This window comes from Protopterus annectens, chromosome 8.part0, assembly GCF_019279795.1.
Source record: "Protopterus annectens isolate FY-2018-M chromosome 8.part0, PAN1.0, whole genome shotgun sequence".
Lineage (NCBI taxonomy): Eukaryota > Metazoa > Chordata > Ceratodontiformes > Protopteridae > Protopterus > Protopterus annectens.
Genome location: NC_056741.1, coordinates 1,638,504,134 through 1,638,520,607, shown reverse-complemented (window position 1 = coordinate 1,638,520,607; position 16,474 = coordinate 1,638,504,134). Strand labels below are relative to the sequence as shown.

Below are 16,474 nucleotides of genomic sequence, written 5' to 3'. Positions count from 1 at the left end.
ACTAGGAAGTGTCCATAGTCAATGTGGCTACCAGGGTTGGAAATACAAAGGGGCATCCCTGAAAAACTTTGTTGGACTGTACCCACCAAAGCAGGGGATCCTTGCAAACCCGAGAAAGTTTTATCAGATAAGACAGAGGCGTTAGAAGAATTGACCACTGATCAGCTAGAGTCCATTAAAGAAGAATTAACAGCAGCCGCCATTGATCCTTAAGCATGAAGGACTAGTTTTGCTGGAGGAGAAGGATGTGAAAGAGTCCATCTCATCTGTAATCTTAAGGACTGTACTCTGATGGAAGAAAGGCCAACTGACTGGTGGTGTCCAGGGAAGCTTCTATATACTCCAAGACTTGAATGGGTGAGACTTTGCATAACTGATTGCGACTCCTAAAGACTGACATAATGGGAGTAAGTAGTTCCTGACCCTCTCAAGAAGATGCCTAGTTGGGGCAGTGAGGAGCCAGTCATCTAGATAAAAGGAAACACTCTGAATATGAGCAGTCTCAGGTGAGCTGCTACCACTGCCATGCACTTGAGTAACACCCTGGGGGCTGTGGTGAGACCAAAGGGCTGAGGTCCAGAATGGGTCTCAGGTTCCCAGTTTTCTTTGACACTAAAAAGAACCCTGAGTAAATTCTAAATCCTCTCTGGTCTGGTGGGACCTCTTGAATGACTCTTGTCTAGCAGCTTTTGAATTTCTAAGGCTGCTAACTCCTGCTGACTGGATGGAAGGTGGGATTTGGAAAAAAGAAACAAAATAGCCTCTGGACATTATTTCTGCACCCAAATGTCACTTGTGATTGATGCCCAGGCTTCTGGGTTTAGAGATAAGTACCCCCCAACTGCCCCAAGAGTAGAGCAGTCGGAATCTCAAAACCCTTGGTTTTGCGGACTTCCTCTGCTGCAAGGAAGGTGTCTTCCATTGAACCCCCACACCTGCGGAGTAAGTTTCCCCTTGTGAGTCCTGGGAAGGCCCTTGTGACTTTTTGAGCCACATCTTTTTACCTCCATGCTGACTCCTGGAAAACGATTTATGTGGGGTAGAAAAATGTATTCCCACAGCAGACAAGGTCTTCCTGTCTTGCTCACTACAGGAGAGTGTTGTTTTCATTGTTTGGCCCAACAAAAAAGAGCCATCAAAAGGAGCATTGATGAAAGAAGACTTTAAGAGCTCTGCAAAATTGCATAAGTGTACCTAGGCATGTCTCCTAACAGCTACTCCTGAACCAGCTGCTTGTGAGGAATCTGAGTGAGAGATTAACCTCATGAACACGCTGGAAACAGACTGAAGGGTGGGCAGCTGTGAAGAAAGCTGTTTGTGCTCCTCTGCCAATATGCACCCAGAAAGAGGTTTGGAGAGTTCTTTAATCAAGTCTCTCTGCAAACTGGTGAAATGTGCCAAATAATTACGAGACTGTACAACAAAGTTCGCTGAGGCACAAACATGTTTTCCAAATCTGTCCCATCACCTTTGTTAGGAGGGTGGACAGAAGAACAACCACTATAACCATGGCATCCACAGTAACTCTCTTACTCCAATGAGGCCTGTCTTTGGGTGAAGCAAGAAATGTATTGGGGTGATGAGGGATGGGCTCCACAGTATCGAGTTCCTTCCATACCTTGTGAGACATAACATCTATGTGGTCATCCACCGGAGTGGTAACCTAAGACATAGATGGGCAGGACCCAAAGGCTTCCAAGAACACTTACTCCTCCTGGGAAGGGAGATCGGAAGACCATCCACCTTTCTGGCTAAGGATCTGTAGAATATCTCCAAAGGAGATGTCTTGTAGTGGAGACCCCCTCCCCTTCACTGAAGTCAGTGTCTTTGGTTAAAGATTCTTGAAGTGAATCTGTGTGCCTCCTTTTCCACAACCTATTCCTGGGACCTCTTCTGGAGAAGTATTGAAAGAGAGGGGAAGTTCCTGCAGAGAAATGGGCCAGCTATCCCTGTGTGATAAGCTGATGAGGCTCAGAACTTGGATCCAAAGACAGTAGAGGGGTAGAATCCAATCAAATAAGTGCAGACTGGACTCTTGGGAGACAGGAAGCCCTCTCCACCACCTCAAAGGCAGAAGGACTGGGAGAAGCCCATTGCTGGCCTCACCCGAGCCAAAGTTCCAGGATGTGTCAAACCCTGACCCTGCCCAAGCTCCTGCCACAAGGGAGGAGTCAAACCCAAGCTATCCAGCACCAAGGGGAAGTGACGGCTCTGAAAACCTCAGACTCTAACCCATCCCCCCAGATCCAGTGCCAAAGCTTCGGCTCCAAGATTTATCCTGCTCTAGGGGGATCGGCACCAAACGAGGCAGGAATGCACTCAAGAGTCGAAGACGTGGCTGTCTTCGGATCTGATATATGAAATCTCAGAATTCCCGGATCTGAGGGCCCCAAAATCGCTGGACAGATCAGTAAAGGAGAAACAACTGGATGAAAAAGGGGGTTGGAGGCTCACAGATCCGATGGGAGACAGAACCGGTAATCCCCCATCTGAATATGAGCCCTGAGTAACTTCCACATCATCCTATCCACATTTGCTTTAGACAGACTTCAGGAGGACCTGATAGAGGATGATGTAGAAGGGGAACGTGACATGGGATTCTCTTCTAAGAAGGGTGATCTCAGCTGTGGGGAAATAGGCTCTGGTGAAAAGCAAGGTCTAAGAGACCTAGGAGACTTTAGGTAAAGAAAGTGGGTCTATATTAGAACATTGAAGTTTCACAACTTCGAATGTTCTAATATCGACCCCTATTCAGCGAACGCTGAAAATAGCGAAGCTGCAGAACACCAAATTTCTTCCTAGGGAAGGAATTCAGTTGTGGCTTCGCTATGTTCAGCACTGTGGTGGAAAGTTACAGGTCGGGATCAGGTAAGTGTGCGATTGCGTGGACGTGAGGGTTAGGGCGCGGTAGGTGAGTTAAGGTTGGGGCACGGGTCAGGTAAGTATGCGACTGTGTGTACGTGAGGGTTAGGGCGAGGTAGGTGAGTTAAGGTTAGGGCACAGGTTAAGGTGAGTGTGCGACAGTGATGGACCTTAGGGTTAGGGTTTGGGTTAAGGTAAGTGGATAGCTAGTGGTGTGTGTACAGTTTAGTGTAGGGTTAGATGTAGGATTTTATGTGTATGTGTGTGGATTGCTGTTTGTTTGGTGTGTTTGTGTTGTGTGTATGTATGTCGGAATAGCAAATTTTTTCCCTTGGAAAAACTTTGCTTTTCTGCATGTTGCTGAATAGGGGTCGAAATTAGAACATTTGACGTTTTAAAAAGTCGATGTTCTAATACAAACCCTAAGAAAAGCCCAAACACTCTAGCCCAAAGGTTCCTGGAGTTCATAAACTCAAATGCCATGGAACAACTAGTCACCATCCCCACAAGAGGAGAAAACATACTTGATCTCATCATCACGAACATGGAATCGCAATGTTCAACACCGGAAGTATACCCCTCACTGGTGAGATCAGATCATAAACTAATCTCGCTGGAGGTCCTCATCCCGCCCCCACCTGAAATAAAAAAGACCACAGTGAAAAACTTCTCAAAAGCCGACTTCACACTTCTAAAAACTAGTGTGGTCTCCTTTAAGGCCCCTGAGCCAGTGGTAAACATTACTCAAACCGCTGAATCACTTACAAATGCCTTCTACCAGCACCTACAGGACTGCATGGATCAGGCAATCCCAAACAAAACTAAGACTCTTTGTACCAAAGGCAAGCGTCCAGTCTGGTGGACCCCAGCCATAAACAAGCTCTACAACAAAAGGAGGAAGCTACTACAAGATAGAGCAAAATCCTTGAAAGGTAAGACACCTTTGATCATAATAAGTAAAAAACTAAGAGCTCTCATAAAATCATCCAAGGCAAATTTTGAGAGAAAAATCGCCAAGGACTCAAAAGACAATCATAAGGCCTTATTTAGCTATGTTAGAAACCTAGGAGGAAACTCCCAGATATGCTCAGAATTAGTTCAAAATGATGTGAACATTACTGAACCTACACACATTGCCAACATACTGGCTGACAGGTTCAGTGCAAACTTCTCCTCCCCAAAAGGAGAGATATCTATACCAGAGGATTGTAGCCCCCCAAACATCTCCAACGCCCAGGTGAGAACTGCTCTCTCCAAAGCAAAAAACACAGCATCCATGGGACCGGATGGTGTCCCCGGCTGTGTGCTCCACGAACTCAATGAGGAATTAAACCCGCAGTTAGGACAGCTGTTTAATCTTAGCCTCACCTCAGGATACGCACCAAGGAGTGGCGACGGCGACTGTGGTCCCACTTCACAAGGGCGGTGCCTCCACCGACCCTGGAAATTACCGTCCCATTAGCTTGACAAGCCTTATCTGCAAAGCCATGGAGAGGATCATAATGGAACTCATAAATAAAGACATAGGGAACTTGCAGACTTTGGATCCAACCCAGTTTGGCTTTGTCAAAGGCAGATCATGCCTTTTAAACTTGGTTGACTTTTTCGAGACAGTCACCAAGGCCATTGATGAGGGAAAGGCAGTCCATACAGCCTACCTTGACCTGGCAAAGGCCTTCGACACAATACCCCACTCAGGTATCATCGAAAAACTCATCAGCTTGAATGTAAACCCATACATCACAAGATGGGTTGCAAACTGGCTAAGTGACAGAACCCACAGGGTCAGAGTTGCTGGAGCCATGTCAGACTCAGCGCCTGTCACAAGTGGTGTCCCACAGGGCTCAGTCCTGGGTCCACTCTTGTTCGGCATCTACTTTTCTGAAGTACAAGCAAACACAGGAGGGTTATGGCTGACAAAGTTTGCAGATGACTGCAAACTGAGCGCCATAGTCGAAAACACATCTGACACAGATATCCTTCAGAAGGGCCTCACAGAAACGGATAACTGGTGCCAGAGCCATTGCCTAAAGTTAAATGCCAAGAAATGCATAGTCATACCCTTCGGGAAAAACAAGGTTACCCCTAGCTACCATATAGGTGGCAATCCACTGAGCACAGAAGAAGTCATCAGGGATCTGGGGACCCAGGTTGACAGTAGCCTTCGCTTGACACTCATGTTGCTAAAGTGGTTAGGAAAACCTTCTACATTGCCCACCTGATCATGAAGGGATTCACATCTAGATCAAGGGAGGTCATCGTCCCCCTGTACTCATCACTCATTAGACCTATGATTGAGTACAATGCCCCATTCGGAATGTATCTGACCCGACACCTGCAGCAGCTGGAAAGGCCCCAAAAGTTCCTCACCAAAAGGATAAAGGGTCTCAAAAATATGTCTTATGCTGCCCGACTGAAAGAACTCCAGCTCTATTCAGTCTCATACCGCTTGCTCAGAGGTGACCTGTGCCTGACATATAAGGCCATGTCAAACCCTGATTTGATGAATATGCTTCACCTCAAAAATCTAGATCCCTCAGAACCACAAGGGTGGAGACTTAAACCTTGACACGGTTATTAATAGAATGTGCTGGAGGGACAGATTCATCACCCAGAGACTCCCTATGCTGTGGAACAAAATCCCGGTACATGTGAGGCAGAGCACCTCGCTGGCCTTGTTCAAGAGGAATCTTGACCAATGGATGGGGGATCGCAGATATACCCCAGGGATTACTTCAGTGTCACTGCTTGACAGAGGCACAGCAAAATAATAGGCATAGTTTTATTCAAACTAAAGGGGTGGCGAAAGCCAAATAACTATGGGCTAGGCTCATAAATGCCCTTGGGCAGATAGCCTAATATGAACCTATGAACCTATGAAAAAACAGGCAGAAAAACTTTAAATACTAACGCAGATACTACCCAATGATTAGAAAGGGAGAAATGGAAAAATATAAAAGGAAATATAAAAAAAATTTCTATTTTACCTGACAAACAAAGTTGATAAGCACCCTTAAAGCTCGAGACAGCATAATCCATATCTGAATCATAGAAGCAGCAAACAAGATCTGAGGTACTACAGGGCACTGAGGCATTATGGATAAAGGGAGGGCCTCAAGAGTCAGATCCAAGAGTATGAAGTGCGGCTGAGACAGATCCGAGACCTATCTGTTGAGCAAGAATGAAAACGACAACATCAGATACAACTTTATTCACTAACCTGAAAGCATCTGCATTTATTTTGCCACTCTGTGGTTTGTTTGCCCTTTATGGTTGTGGTTTACACTCTGTGGGTCAGTTAATATCTTCAAATTGTTGTTTCTTATATTCTCTGATGAGGCAGACACCACAAAAAGGAATCACTTATCTGCTGTCGGCTTTCATGTGTAATGCCTTTCATGTGTAATGCTTTACAGACGTCCAGTATGATGCTCTGCATTTAACAGGACCTAGCTAAGCACGCGTCATGCGGACCAACTATTTAGTAAATTTGTCAGTAAAAGCAACATGAAATAATTCTGAAATACACTGATCCATAAACAACTGCGGAGTATATGCCTTCAAAAAAGAAAAATTTACAGATCAATTGTAAAGAAAAAGAATTTTCATCAAGAAAGAATCCTTAGAAATGCTCCACATGGATGACCAAAAAAAAAACAACAGTGAAAGGCATCCCACTGATGATGGAGACAGAGGTCCCAACTAATGAAGATAAAATGGACAAAATCTACTAGAAGCTCCTTGGAACAAGGGGCAAACTAGAGAACTCTGGCAAATAACAAAAAGATCAATGACAGAAGACACCTTGTTAAGTCATTTCAGTCTCTGTATGAGAGCACTTTGGAATCTAAAAATAAGACTAGCTGAAATAGAAACCCATCAGCAGGAGATGCTAGAAAAAAAGAATGCTGAAACTGAGGATATATCTCAGATGCAGAGTTTAGGATTCACCAGTATTCCTAAAAAAGGGGGGGGGACCTGCCTGACATTCATGACAGTGTGCCACTATGAGTGGACAGGCAAACCCATTGAGGAACTTCGGACAGAAATGGCGTATACAATTTACTTGCCAAGAGATGGTGGTACAAGGAAGTCCAGACCTCAGGTAAATGGTGGGGATGAAGCCACAAGTGACTTCACACATTTAACAGAACAGAAGAGAAGAAAAGTTATAGGAGAATGCTCCTGAAACCCTTACCTTTTTAAAACTTAGAAGCAAGGCAAGCTGCACTGGTGTTATAAAGAGATAAATCCCAGCCTATCCACATTCAGTTAGTGGCTCAGCTGACTGATGGAGCAGCAGGGAGGGGATAAGCACTGGTGTGAAAGCTCTGAGTGATGCACTCCCTAAGGGCAGGTGTGGTCCAAAGAGGGAGGTTGCCTTCAGATTATATCAATGAGTGTGGGGGAGGGACAGGGAAACTGAAATTGATAGGGCCCCCATCCCAAGACAGAAGTAAGGCTAACAGAGTCCCCAGAATGCCCTTACAATCCATGACCAGCCCCAGCAATACTGGAGTAAGTCAAGGTGGTGGGGTAAAAGGATATCTGATAGACCCAGCATATATATAGGGATGAGGTCAGAGGGGACTAAAAAAAAAAAAATGGAACCAAAACACAGACAAGCATTATCCTATTCAGTTCAGCAGGGAAGACACAACACTATAAGCAGCACAGAATGGTAAGGAGTGCAACACTACGATGACTTTGAGGTATTCAAAACAGACCTTATCCAGGTTATTGGCAAACTGTTTCACTAAAGCAAAAGTAAGTTGTTCTTGGCATTTCTCTAGTCAAAATAACTTAAAAATATGATTTACCTTTAAAAAAATATTAAAGTAATCATTTTCTACACAAGGTGCGATATAAGCAGCTTAGAGTGAATGGAGACTCCCGACTAGGTAGACAGATGTGGAGGTAGAACTGGCACAAAGACTGGACAATAGTTAGCTCTAGGATTGTATTCTTAGAACGAGAAGCCTTACATCTCCTGAAAACATCTCTAACTTGCTTTAACTGTATATATAGAATGTCATAATCACAGAGATTTAGGAAACAGCGGAAATGAAAAATTAAAAGCAACAATGGTGGCTATTTTTATTTAAGCTGTGAACACTCTAAGCAATGATAATGGTTGTTTACAGTTCTTGAAAAAGTAGCCATATTATAAAATAAGCTATGAAAATGTCCCACCAAGGAAAAACTCTTTCCTTGTCAACTCGTTATGTTGTATTCAGTAGGAAATATTGAGGAATGAGCTCTTTGGCACCAGAGTTTATCTGCAGCATATACTGAAACAGTTCACTTAGATTTGTTCTGTTCATGATAATTACAGTACATTTTGACAAGCGGCTAAGAAGAACTTTTCAGACTTAGAGACATGACAGTGGTCCTTGCCAAAAGGTATGGATTATCAAGTTAAGTGGAGATATACCATAGCAGCAATGTGGCACAACAGAAACAGCAAAATATAAGACTCTGTGAGCAGTAATGGCAGAAGAAACTTAATAAGGAGGTTTAGGAAATATGGGAAGAGGCATGTGCAGCCCCTAGTAAATCTAGGAAATTTAGAATTTTTCCCAGGAAATGTTTACAAAGATAGTTTTATACCCCCACAGAGATGAAGAAAAATGGTGCTAAAAGCAAGTCATATTTATTAAAGGTAGCCAGCGCCATTGGACAGAGGAATAAAACCCTCGCAATGGCCCAGGCGACCCACGTTCAGTTAACAGCCTGGGTACCAGATGCACTGGCAGGAAAGAATGGGCAAGCCCATCTGGGGGTGGGGGTGTCATGCATGTCCCACACCTACTGGTTACCCTCTGGAGACTAGGTAATGTCAAAGAAGCAGAAGCTTACCTCTTTCTGATCTGAACAGGAACCTGAACTGATAAAAGTGAACCTTCTATAATAAAAGGCAGCTAATGCCTCCACAGCTAATTTATGTCCCATCTTCTTCTTCTTTCGGCTGCTCCCGTTAGGGGTTGCCACAGCAGATCAACTGTTTCCATTTCTTCCTGTCCTCTGCATCTTGCTCTGTCACACCAACCGCCTGCATGTCCTCTCTCACCACATCCATAAACCTTATCTTAGGCCTTCCTCTTTTCCTGTTACCTGGCAGCTTCATCCTTAGCATCTTTTTCCCAATATACTCTGCATCCCTCCTCAGCACATGTCCAAACCAACGTAATCTTGCCTCTTTAGCTTTGTCTCCAAACCTTCCACCTGGTATGACCCTCTAATATACTTATTCCTAATCCTGTCCATCCTTGTCGCACCCAGTGCAAATCTTAACATCTTCAACTCTGCCACGTCAAGCTCTGACTCCTGCCTTATTGTCAAAGCCACTGTCTCCAACCCGTATAACATAGCTGGTCTCACTACCCTCTTGTAGACCTTCCCTTTCACTATTACTGGTACTCGTCTGTCACAAATCACTCCTGACACTCTTCTCCACCCAGTCCATCCTGCCTGTACTCTCTTCTTCACCTCTCTTCCACACTCACCATTACTCTGAAAGTACAGTTGTGTACACCTACCATAAATGTAGATGTTTGAGTGTCTTCACTGTTGCAGTCATAACTGTAGGGTGTTCCTGCCGGCAGGCAGCCCGAGGTCGGCCAGAATTCCAAAGTCTGGGTCCGGCGTCGGCTGTACCAGCAAGTACCCTGACATCAGAACGCAGAGGTATAAAGCCGTCAGCCGACGCCATCTTCTCCAGCCTTTCTTGCCCCAGAAGTCAAAAGCCCCCAATAAACCAAAAGGTGTCCAAACAAAGGAAACACAAATACACCACAAAAGAAGTGGAAGAGGGAACAAACAAGAAAAAGAGGGGATAGGTGGGAGGGAAACACCGACTGCAACAGTGAAGACACTCGAACATCTACATTTATGGTAGGTGTACACAACTGTACTATGTTCTTCGTGTTTCACTGTTGCAGTCATAACTGTAGGGTGGAATCCCAAAGCAGTGAAAGAGGGAGGAGGCTATGCAGAGTAAGGGGCAGCAAGAAGACCCTGCAAAACAGCAGAGGCAAAGCCTGCCCTAGACTTAGAATACAGAGGAAGATTATAGTGCTTGGAAAAAGTATGCACTGAACTCCAAGTGGCAGCTTCCAAAATATCTTTGGTAGGAACTCCTCTGAGAAAAGCTGCTGAAGTGGCAGCTGCTCTAGTAGAATGACTCCTCACAGTGCCTGGAATCTGTCTCCCATAGTGAGAGTAAAAAAACCTTATTCCATGAGCAATCCATTTGGAAATAGTTTGTTTAGAAATAGTCTTACCTAGAGAACTGGAGGCATAAGAGATAAGCAATTGATCAGATTTTCTGAAATCCTTTGTTTTGTCCAGGTAAAATCGTAGCTGTCTGTGTACGTCCAATGAATGTAAAATCCTTTCCCCTTTATTTTGAGGATTAGGAAAGAAGGTAGGAAGGTGAATAGTCTGATTTAGAGCCACCTTCGAAATCACCTTAGGCATAAATGTAGGATTGGTCCTCAAGGAAACATTGTGTCTTGGTGGAAAATAATATATGGTTCCACAGCCATGAGAGCTTGCAACTCTGAAACCCTTCTGGCAGAAGTCAATGCTAACAAAATAGCTGTCTTCCAGGATAAGAACTTGATATCTGAAGCCGCAGCAGGCTCAAAAGGAGGTAAAGTAAGTTTCTCCAAGACATAATTAAGATCCCAAGCAGGAACAGGAAGAGTTCTGGGAGGCCTTAAATTCTTAGCCCCTCTCAAAAATTGTCTCACCAATTGGTGAGAAAAAATGGGAGGATCGGTGTTGAAATGAGATGAGATAGCAGAAGCATGAAGTTTGATGGATGAAAAGGAGGGGCCTTTAAGCAAAAGGTCTGAGAGGTAAAGTAAAATAGAGGGAATATCAGGCACAATAGGGTTAGAACCTCGGTCCTGCATCCAAATACAAAATCTTTTCCATTTAGAAGCATAAGATATCCTAGTGCTAGGTCGTCTAGCTTCTAAAAGAACATCCAAAACTTGTTTGGGGAGAGCAGAAGGAATCAAAGGCCCTTGAAGAGCCAATATGCCAGACATAGGGTCTTGAGTTGAGAATGTAGCATCTGACCCTGATGCTGGGACAGAAGAGAAGGGTTCAGAGGTAGAATCCAAGGAGGTTCCAAGAACAGGCATTTTAAGGTTGGATACCAAAACTGCCGAGGCCAATTTGGAGCTATCAGAATGATTATCTTGGGCTTGTCCTGTTTTATTTTCAGTAATACTCGAGGAAGAAGAGGAAGAGGAGGGAAGGCATATCCCGAAAGGTTCCTCCAGCTGAATGACAGGACATCCACTTTCCAAGCTGTTTTGTGGAAGGACCTGGTGCAAAAGAGAGGCAGCTGATGATTGAGATGGGATGCAAACAGATCTATCTGAGGACAACCCCAAACTGCAGTAATCTTGCTGAATAGGCTGGGGTCCAGCATCGATTCATGAGGATCCAAAAGGTTTCTGCTTAGGCTGTCTGCTAACAGATTCTGTTTTCCTGGAATGAATTGAGCTTGAAAATGCAGATTCAGATTTAAAGCAGTGTCCCATAACTTCATGGCTAGTCTGCAGAGGGGGTAAGAATGAGAGCCCCCTTGCTTGTTTATGTACCACATGACTGTGGTATTGTCTGTACGAATCAGAAGAGGCCCCAGATTTAGATGTTTTTGGAAGGCTAGAAGAGCATTTTGAACTGCCAACATTTCCTTCAAGTTGATGTGCCAGGATAGATGCTTCTTTGTCCAAGAACCCTGCTGGCAAAGATTTTGAAAATGAGCTCCCCAAGCATAATCTGATGCGTCCGTGGTTTTGGTCTGAGAAGGTTGAGGCAGACGGAATGGATTCCCTTTGTTTAAGGCACAAGCCCTGGACCACCAAAGGAACTCCTTCTGTAGGCAGGGAATCAGTGGAATCATTGTGTCCAGACTGTGGTAATGCTGTGACCATACACTCTTTAGGTACCATTGAAGTTTTCTCATGTGAAGCCTTGCATTTGGAATCAACAGAATGCAAGAAGCCATGTAGCCCAATGCCTGCAGGAATTTCCTTGCTGTGAGCTGAGTTAAAGTAGCCAAGGTTTTGAAAATTGAGGCCAGCTGTAATTCTTTTTCTGGAGTGAGGAAGGCCCTTTGCAAGTTTGTGTCTAGGAGAGCTCCCAAAAAGATCATTTGCTGAGAGGGAATCAAATGTGACTTTTTTGTGTTCACTGAAAATCCTAGTATAAGGAGAAGACGTTGAACAAAATGCAGATGCTGAAGTAAAAGGTCTTTGCTGTCCGCCTGAATCAGGCAGTCGTCCAGGTAGGGGTAAATTTGAATCCCTTGGAGTCTGCAATAAGCTACTACTGGAGCCAGGCACTTGGTAAAGACTCTGGGCGCAGTAGATAAGCCAAAGGGCAGTACAGAGAATTGAAAGTGCCTTGAACCTGCCTTGAACCTCAGGTATTTCCTGCATTCCTGCCTGATGGGAATGTGTAGGTAGGCTTCTCTCAAGTCCAATGTCACCATCCAGGAATCCTGGGAGGGCATTGGAAGAAGTTGTTGTAGAGTAAGCATCTTGAATTTTGTAATCTCCAGGAAGGTGTTCAATACCGAAAGGTCCAGAATCGGTCTCCATGAATTTTGCTTTCTTGGAACCAAAATAGTCATGAGTAAAAACCTTTTCCCATCTCTGAAAGTGGAACAGGCTCTATGGCTCTCATGGCCAATAAGGAGTCCACTTGTTTTAAGGCCTCTGACCACTGATGTTTTGGCAGATCTGGCCAACCGATAGACCTTGGCAGAGTATGAAAGTGGAATTTGTAACCTCTTAAAATCACGTCTAAAACCCATTTGTCCTGGGTAATCTGAGTCCAATTTTGGTAGAAAAGAGAAAGTTTTCCTCCGAGAGGGGCTTCCAGGCAAAGAGGACCTGCAGCCCAGCAGAGGGAGTCATTGGGTCTGCTTCCTTTGTGATTGAGATCTGTCTTCACCCCGTCTAGGTGATGAAGCAGTCCATTGTCTGGACCTATAAGAGGCCTGTGCCTGAGCTTGACCTCTGGGACGTCTATATCTTCCCCTTTGAGGCCTGTCAGATGTGGGAAAGGACCAATTTTTGGAGGGCCAATTCCTGGAAAATCTAGGAGGCTGAACCTGCAAGAAATCTTTCACAGTCTGCATAGATTTTGCTTTTTCTTCCATCTTTTTAATAACCTCCTCAGCCTTGGATCCAAATAAAACATCATGCTGAACAGGGGCATCTAACAGTTTAGCCTTAACCTGCTCAGGTAAATTCTGCTCACGAAGCCAAGCATGTCTCCTGATAACAGTACCAGAGGCTGCGGCCCTGCAAGAAGCTTCCAAGGCATCAAAACCACAATGTAGACTATGTTTGCTAACTTGTTCAGTTGCATGCAATACATCCTGTAATTCCTTGTCCTCTGCACATGCAGGAAAGGTAGAAAGCCTTTGCTTTAAAACAGACAAAAGAAATTGCTGATATTTGAACATGTGAAACTGGCAATTTAAAGCTCTAATAGAAAGAGTAGCAGAAGTATAAACCTTTTTGCCCCACCTGTCCAAGGCACGAGAATCCTTTTCAGAGGGAATAGGATTTTTAGATGAAGCGGCCTTAGCAGCCTTAGAACCCTGAGAAATAGTTTCAGGATCTGCAGAAGGGTTCTTAAATAAGAATTGATGGGAATCAGGGACTCTGTAAAATCTATCAGGCTTAGAGGGAGCAGGCGGCAAGGAATCAGGATTCAGGTTAGCCTCAGAGAAAGCATCATCCACAACATCAAGTACAGGAGGAATAGCCAAAGGCCTGTGTTGAGGAAAAAGGAGAAATTCTCTAAGTCTCTTCTTGGAAGCAGAGTAATCCTGACCTTCCCAATGAAAATGCTCTCTCATCTCATGCAAGGTTTCCCCAAAAGAGAAAACTTCAGGGGGAGAAGCAGAGGGAATAGAGTCCTCTGCATCAGAATCCTCATAAGGAGGAAAAGAATAATCCTGTTCAGAAGAAGAGACAGAGGACACAGAAGCCTGATCAGAGGAATCATAAGGTACATCCTGTCTAGGCCTTTTTTCAGGAGGAGGGTGAGAACCCCTAATCATTGTAAGCAAATCCTCAGCTATCCGTAGTAATTGCTTCTGGGTTTTGGGAGCTGTATCCGAAGCAGCTTGAGAAGAAACCCTTGGTTTAACAGGAGTCTTTGCCTTTGCCTTTGAATAAATAGTGATATGAGAAGGCCTGAAAACCCCCTCAGAAGCCGGTACCTGCACAGTGGTTCTGGACCCATCTGAAGGAGCGACGTCCGAAGGTCCTGCAGCAGATAAAATACTAGGCCTAGATGGCTCCCCATGGGAATCTGTGTCGGCCATCAGTTCCGAAGTGGCGGACGACAGGGGCTGCAAAAGCGCCTCACTGACGACCGCCGAACCCGAAGCTGGCTCCGGCTGCAAAGTATCCTGTTTGGACCTCGGAGGCCTATCTTTGTCCTTGCATTTCTTTTGAATTCCGGTTGTCGGTAAGGTATCCGACGACATCCTGTAATTGAATCGTCTACCGAAATAATTCAAGGCCCAATCGTACCTACGCTTGATAGTGCGAGAATTAAACCTGGCACAGAACCGACAGCAAGAAACGTCGTGGTCAGGGCCTAAGCAAGGTAGACAGTAAGAGTGGAAATCTTTATGAGGTATTTGTTTTCCACACGATATACAATTATTAACTTTTTCTGACATCGGAGGAGCAAGAAAAAGATTCCCCAATGGAGTACTTAGCTTGAGAAGAGAAGTATAAACTTTGGACCGACGACAATCAAAGCACGTTGTCCTGAAAACGCCAACCAACGACTTGCGACCTGCTTTCCACCGCACGGCAAGAAAGACTGGAGAAGATGGCGTCGGCTGACGGCTTTATACCTCTGCGTTCTGACGTCAGGGTACTTGCTGGTACAGCCGACGCCGGACCCAGACTTTGGAATTCTGGCCGACCTCGGGCTGCCTGCCGGCAGGAACACCCTACAGTTATGACTGCAACAGTGAAACACGAAGAACATCTGTTGATCCCAAGTACTTAAACTCATTCACCTTCACCACCTCTACTCCCTGCATCCTCACCATTCCTCTGTCCTCCCTCTCATTCACACACATATATTCTGTCTTAGTCCTGCTGACCTTCATTCCTCTTCTCTCTAGAGCATATCTGCACCTCTCCAGGGTCTCCTCCACCTGTTCCCCATCTAAAGGCCAGTTAAGGCACAATATTAGAATGCTCAGTTCTTTCACACAGTGCACCAATAAGACAGCATTGGGATTAGCTAGTTTACAACACTGCCTTACAACCTATGAGTATTCATTTAACTAGTATCAGATGCTGTTTGAACTTACAGAAGTCTTTTAACCTCTACGGTAACAATCTACTTGGTGCAGTGGGTTTCATGCAACAAGGATATCTGGGAAAGGTGATTTATGAATTTCACTAGTCAAAGTTAACTTAGGCCATAAAACTAGAACTTAAACCTATACAGATGAAGAGAACAGAAAGCAAGTGCATTATGAACTTAGGCCACAAAACTGAACTTAAACCTATGTGGACAAAGAGAACAAAAAATAGGTGCATTCCAAATTTAAAATACATACTGGATGGTTAGGGAACAAAGACACATTTTCCTACTAAATTACAACAACTCTACTAACATATTTAAAAAATTATTTTGTAACATTTTAAACAAGACATCTAGCAAATCTTAAAGCACAACAGTCATACCTGTTTATACTTTTTTTGCTTGCAAAATATCCTCGTTTGTAAGCACAGCAGATGCCAGCAGATATTAACACCAAAACCAATATAACTACAAGAACACCAACGATAACTGCAGCAATGTTTATATCATCTGGAGAAATAAGAATGCAGTTTTGATTAATGTGCATCTATTACATACTTTACATCAATCTAGTTGTTTCATTTAAGTTTTTCAGTATCAATTTTATACTGTCGGCTTTTAGCAAGGCTTTGGTGAAACACTCCACAATGTGATCAGAAGAACTTCACCAAGAATGGTTAAAAACTGAAAGACTGCACATTGTATGATAAAATACTTTAAAATAAACAAAAAGTATGTAATTATCAGTATGCTAGATCCGTATTATCTTCTTCCGTCTGTCTCAACAAGTGCTATATTACATCCTTATGGAGAGACCAGCAATTCAGACGTTCAGCTTCAAGGCTCAAGTTCCTCCACCTCCTGTAATACACAACCCTCAGACTGAGTTTGCTTCACAAGACATGGCCAGAATCCTAAAGAAGGAATCTCTCATGACTAAGCAAAGCACTGGAACCATAATGAGCAATCTAAAAGGACTGCAATTAAACAAGGCTCTGGGTAGATTCAGTGCAGTCTAGCAGGTGCCACTGAAAAGTGGCAATTTAAATGAGGGACAGTGAATAGGAATGTTGATATGGATGGAAGAAGGCAACACAAATCTAGCTGTAAAGTGAGTATGTAACTTTCCTATCTGATGTTTTCTTTTCCATCCTCCTCAACAAGTGCAACAGAATATCCAGCAAATTTAACCCTGGGAGGCATCATGGAAGGATATTTTGGACCGTGGTGGAATCAAAGG

At 44.1% G+C, this 16,474-nt stretch overlaps 1 protein-coding gene across 1 annotated transcript in view; it reads right to left on the bottom strand.

Annotated features, from left to right (window-relative positions):
* Positions 1–16,474, bottom strand: part of JAM3 (junctional adhesion molecule 3) — a 1,464,991-nt gene that overhangs the window by 494,469 nt on the left and 954,048 nt on the right. The window contains exon 6 of the mRNA XM_044079478.1: positions 15,618–15,744. Within this exon, the coding sequence (XP_043935413.1) occupies positions 15,618–15,744 (127 nt within the window). The remainder of the gene's footprint in view (positions 1–15,617; positions 15,745–16,474) is intronic.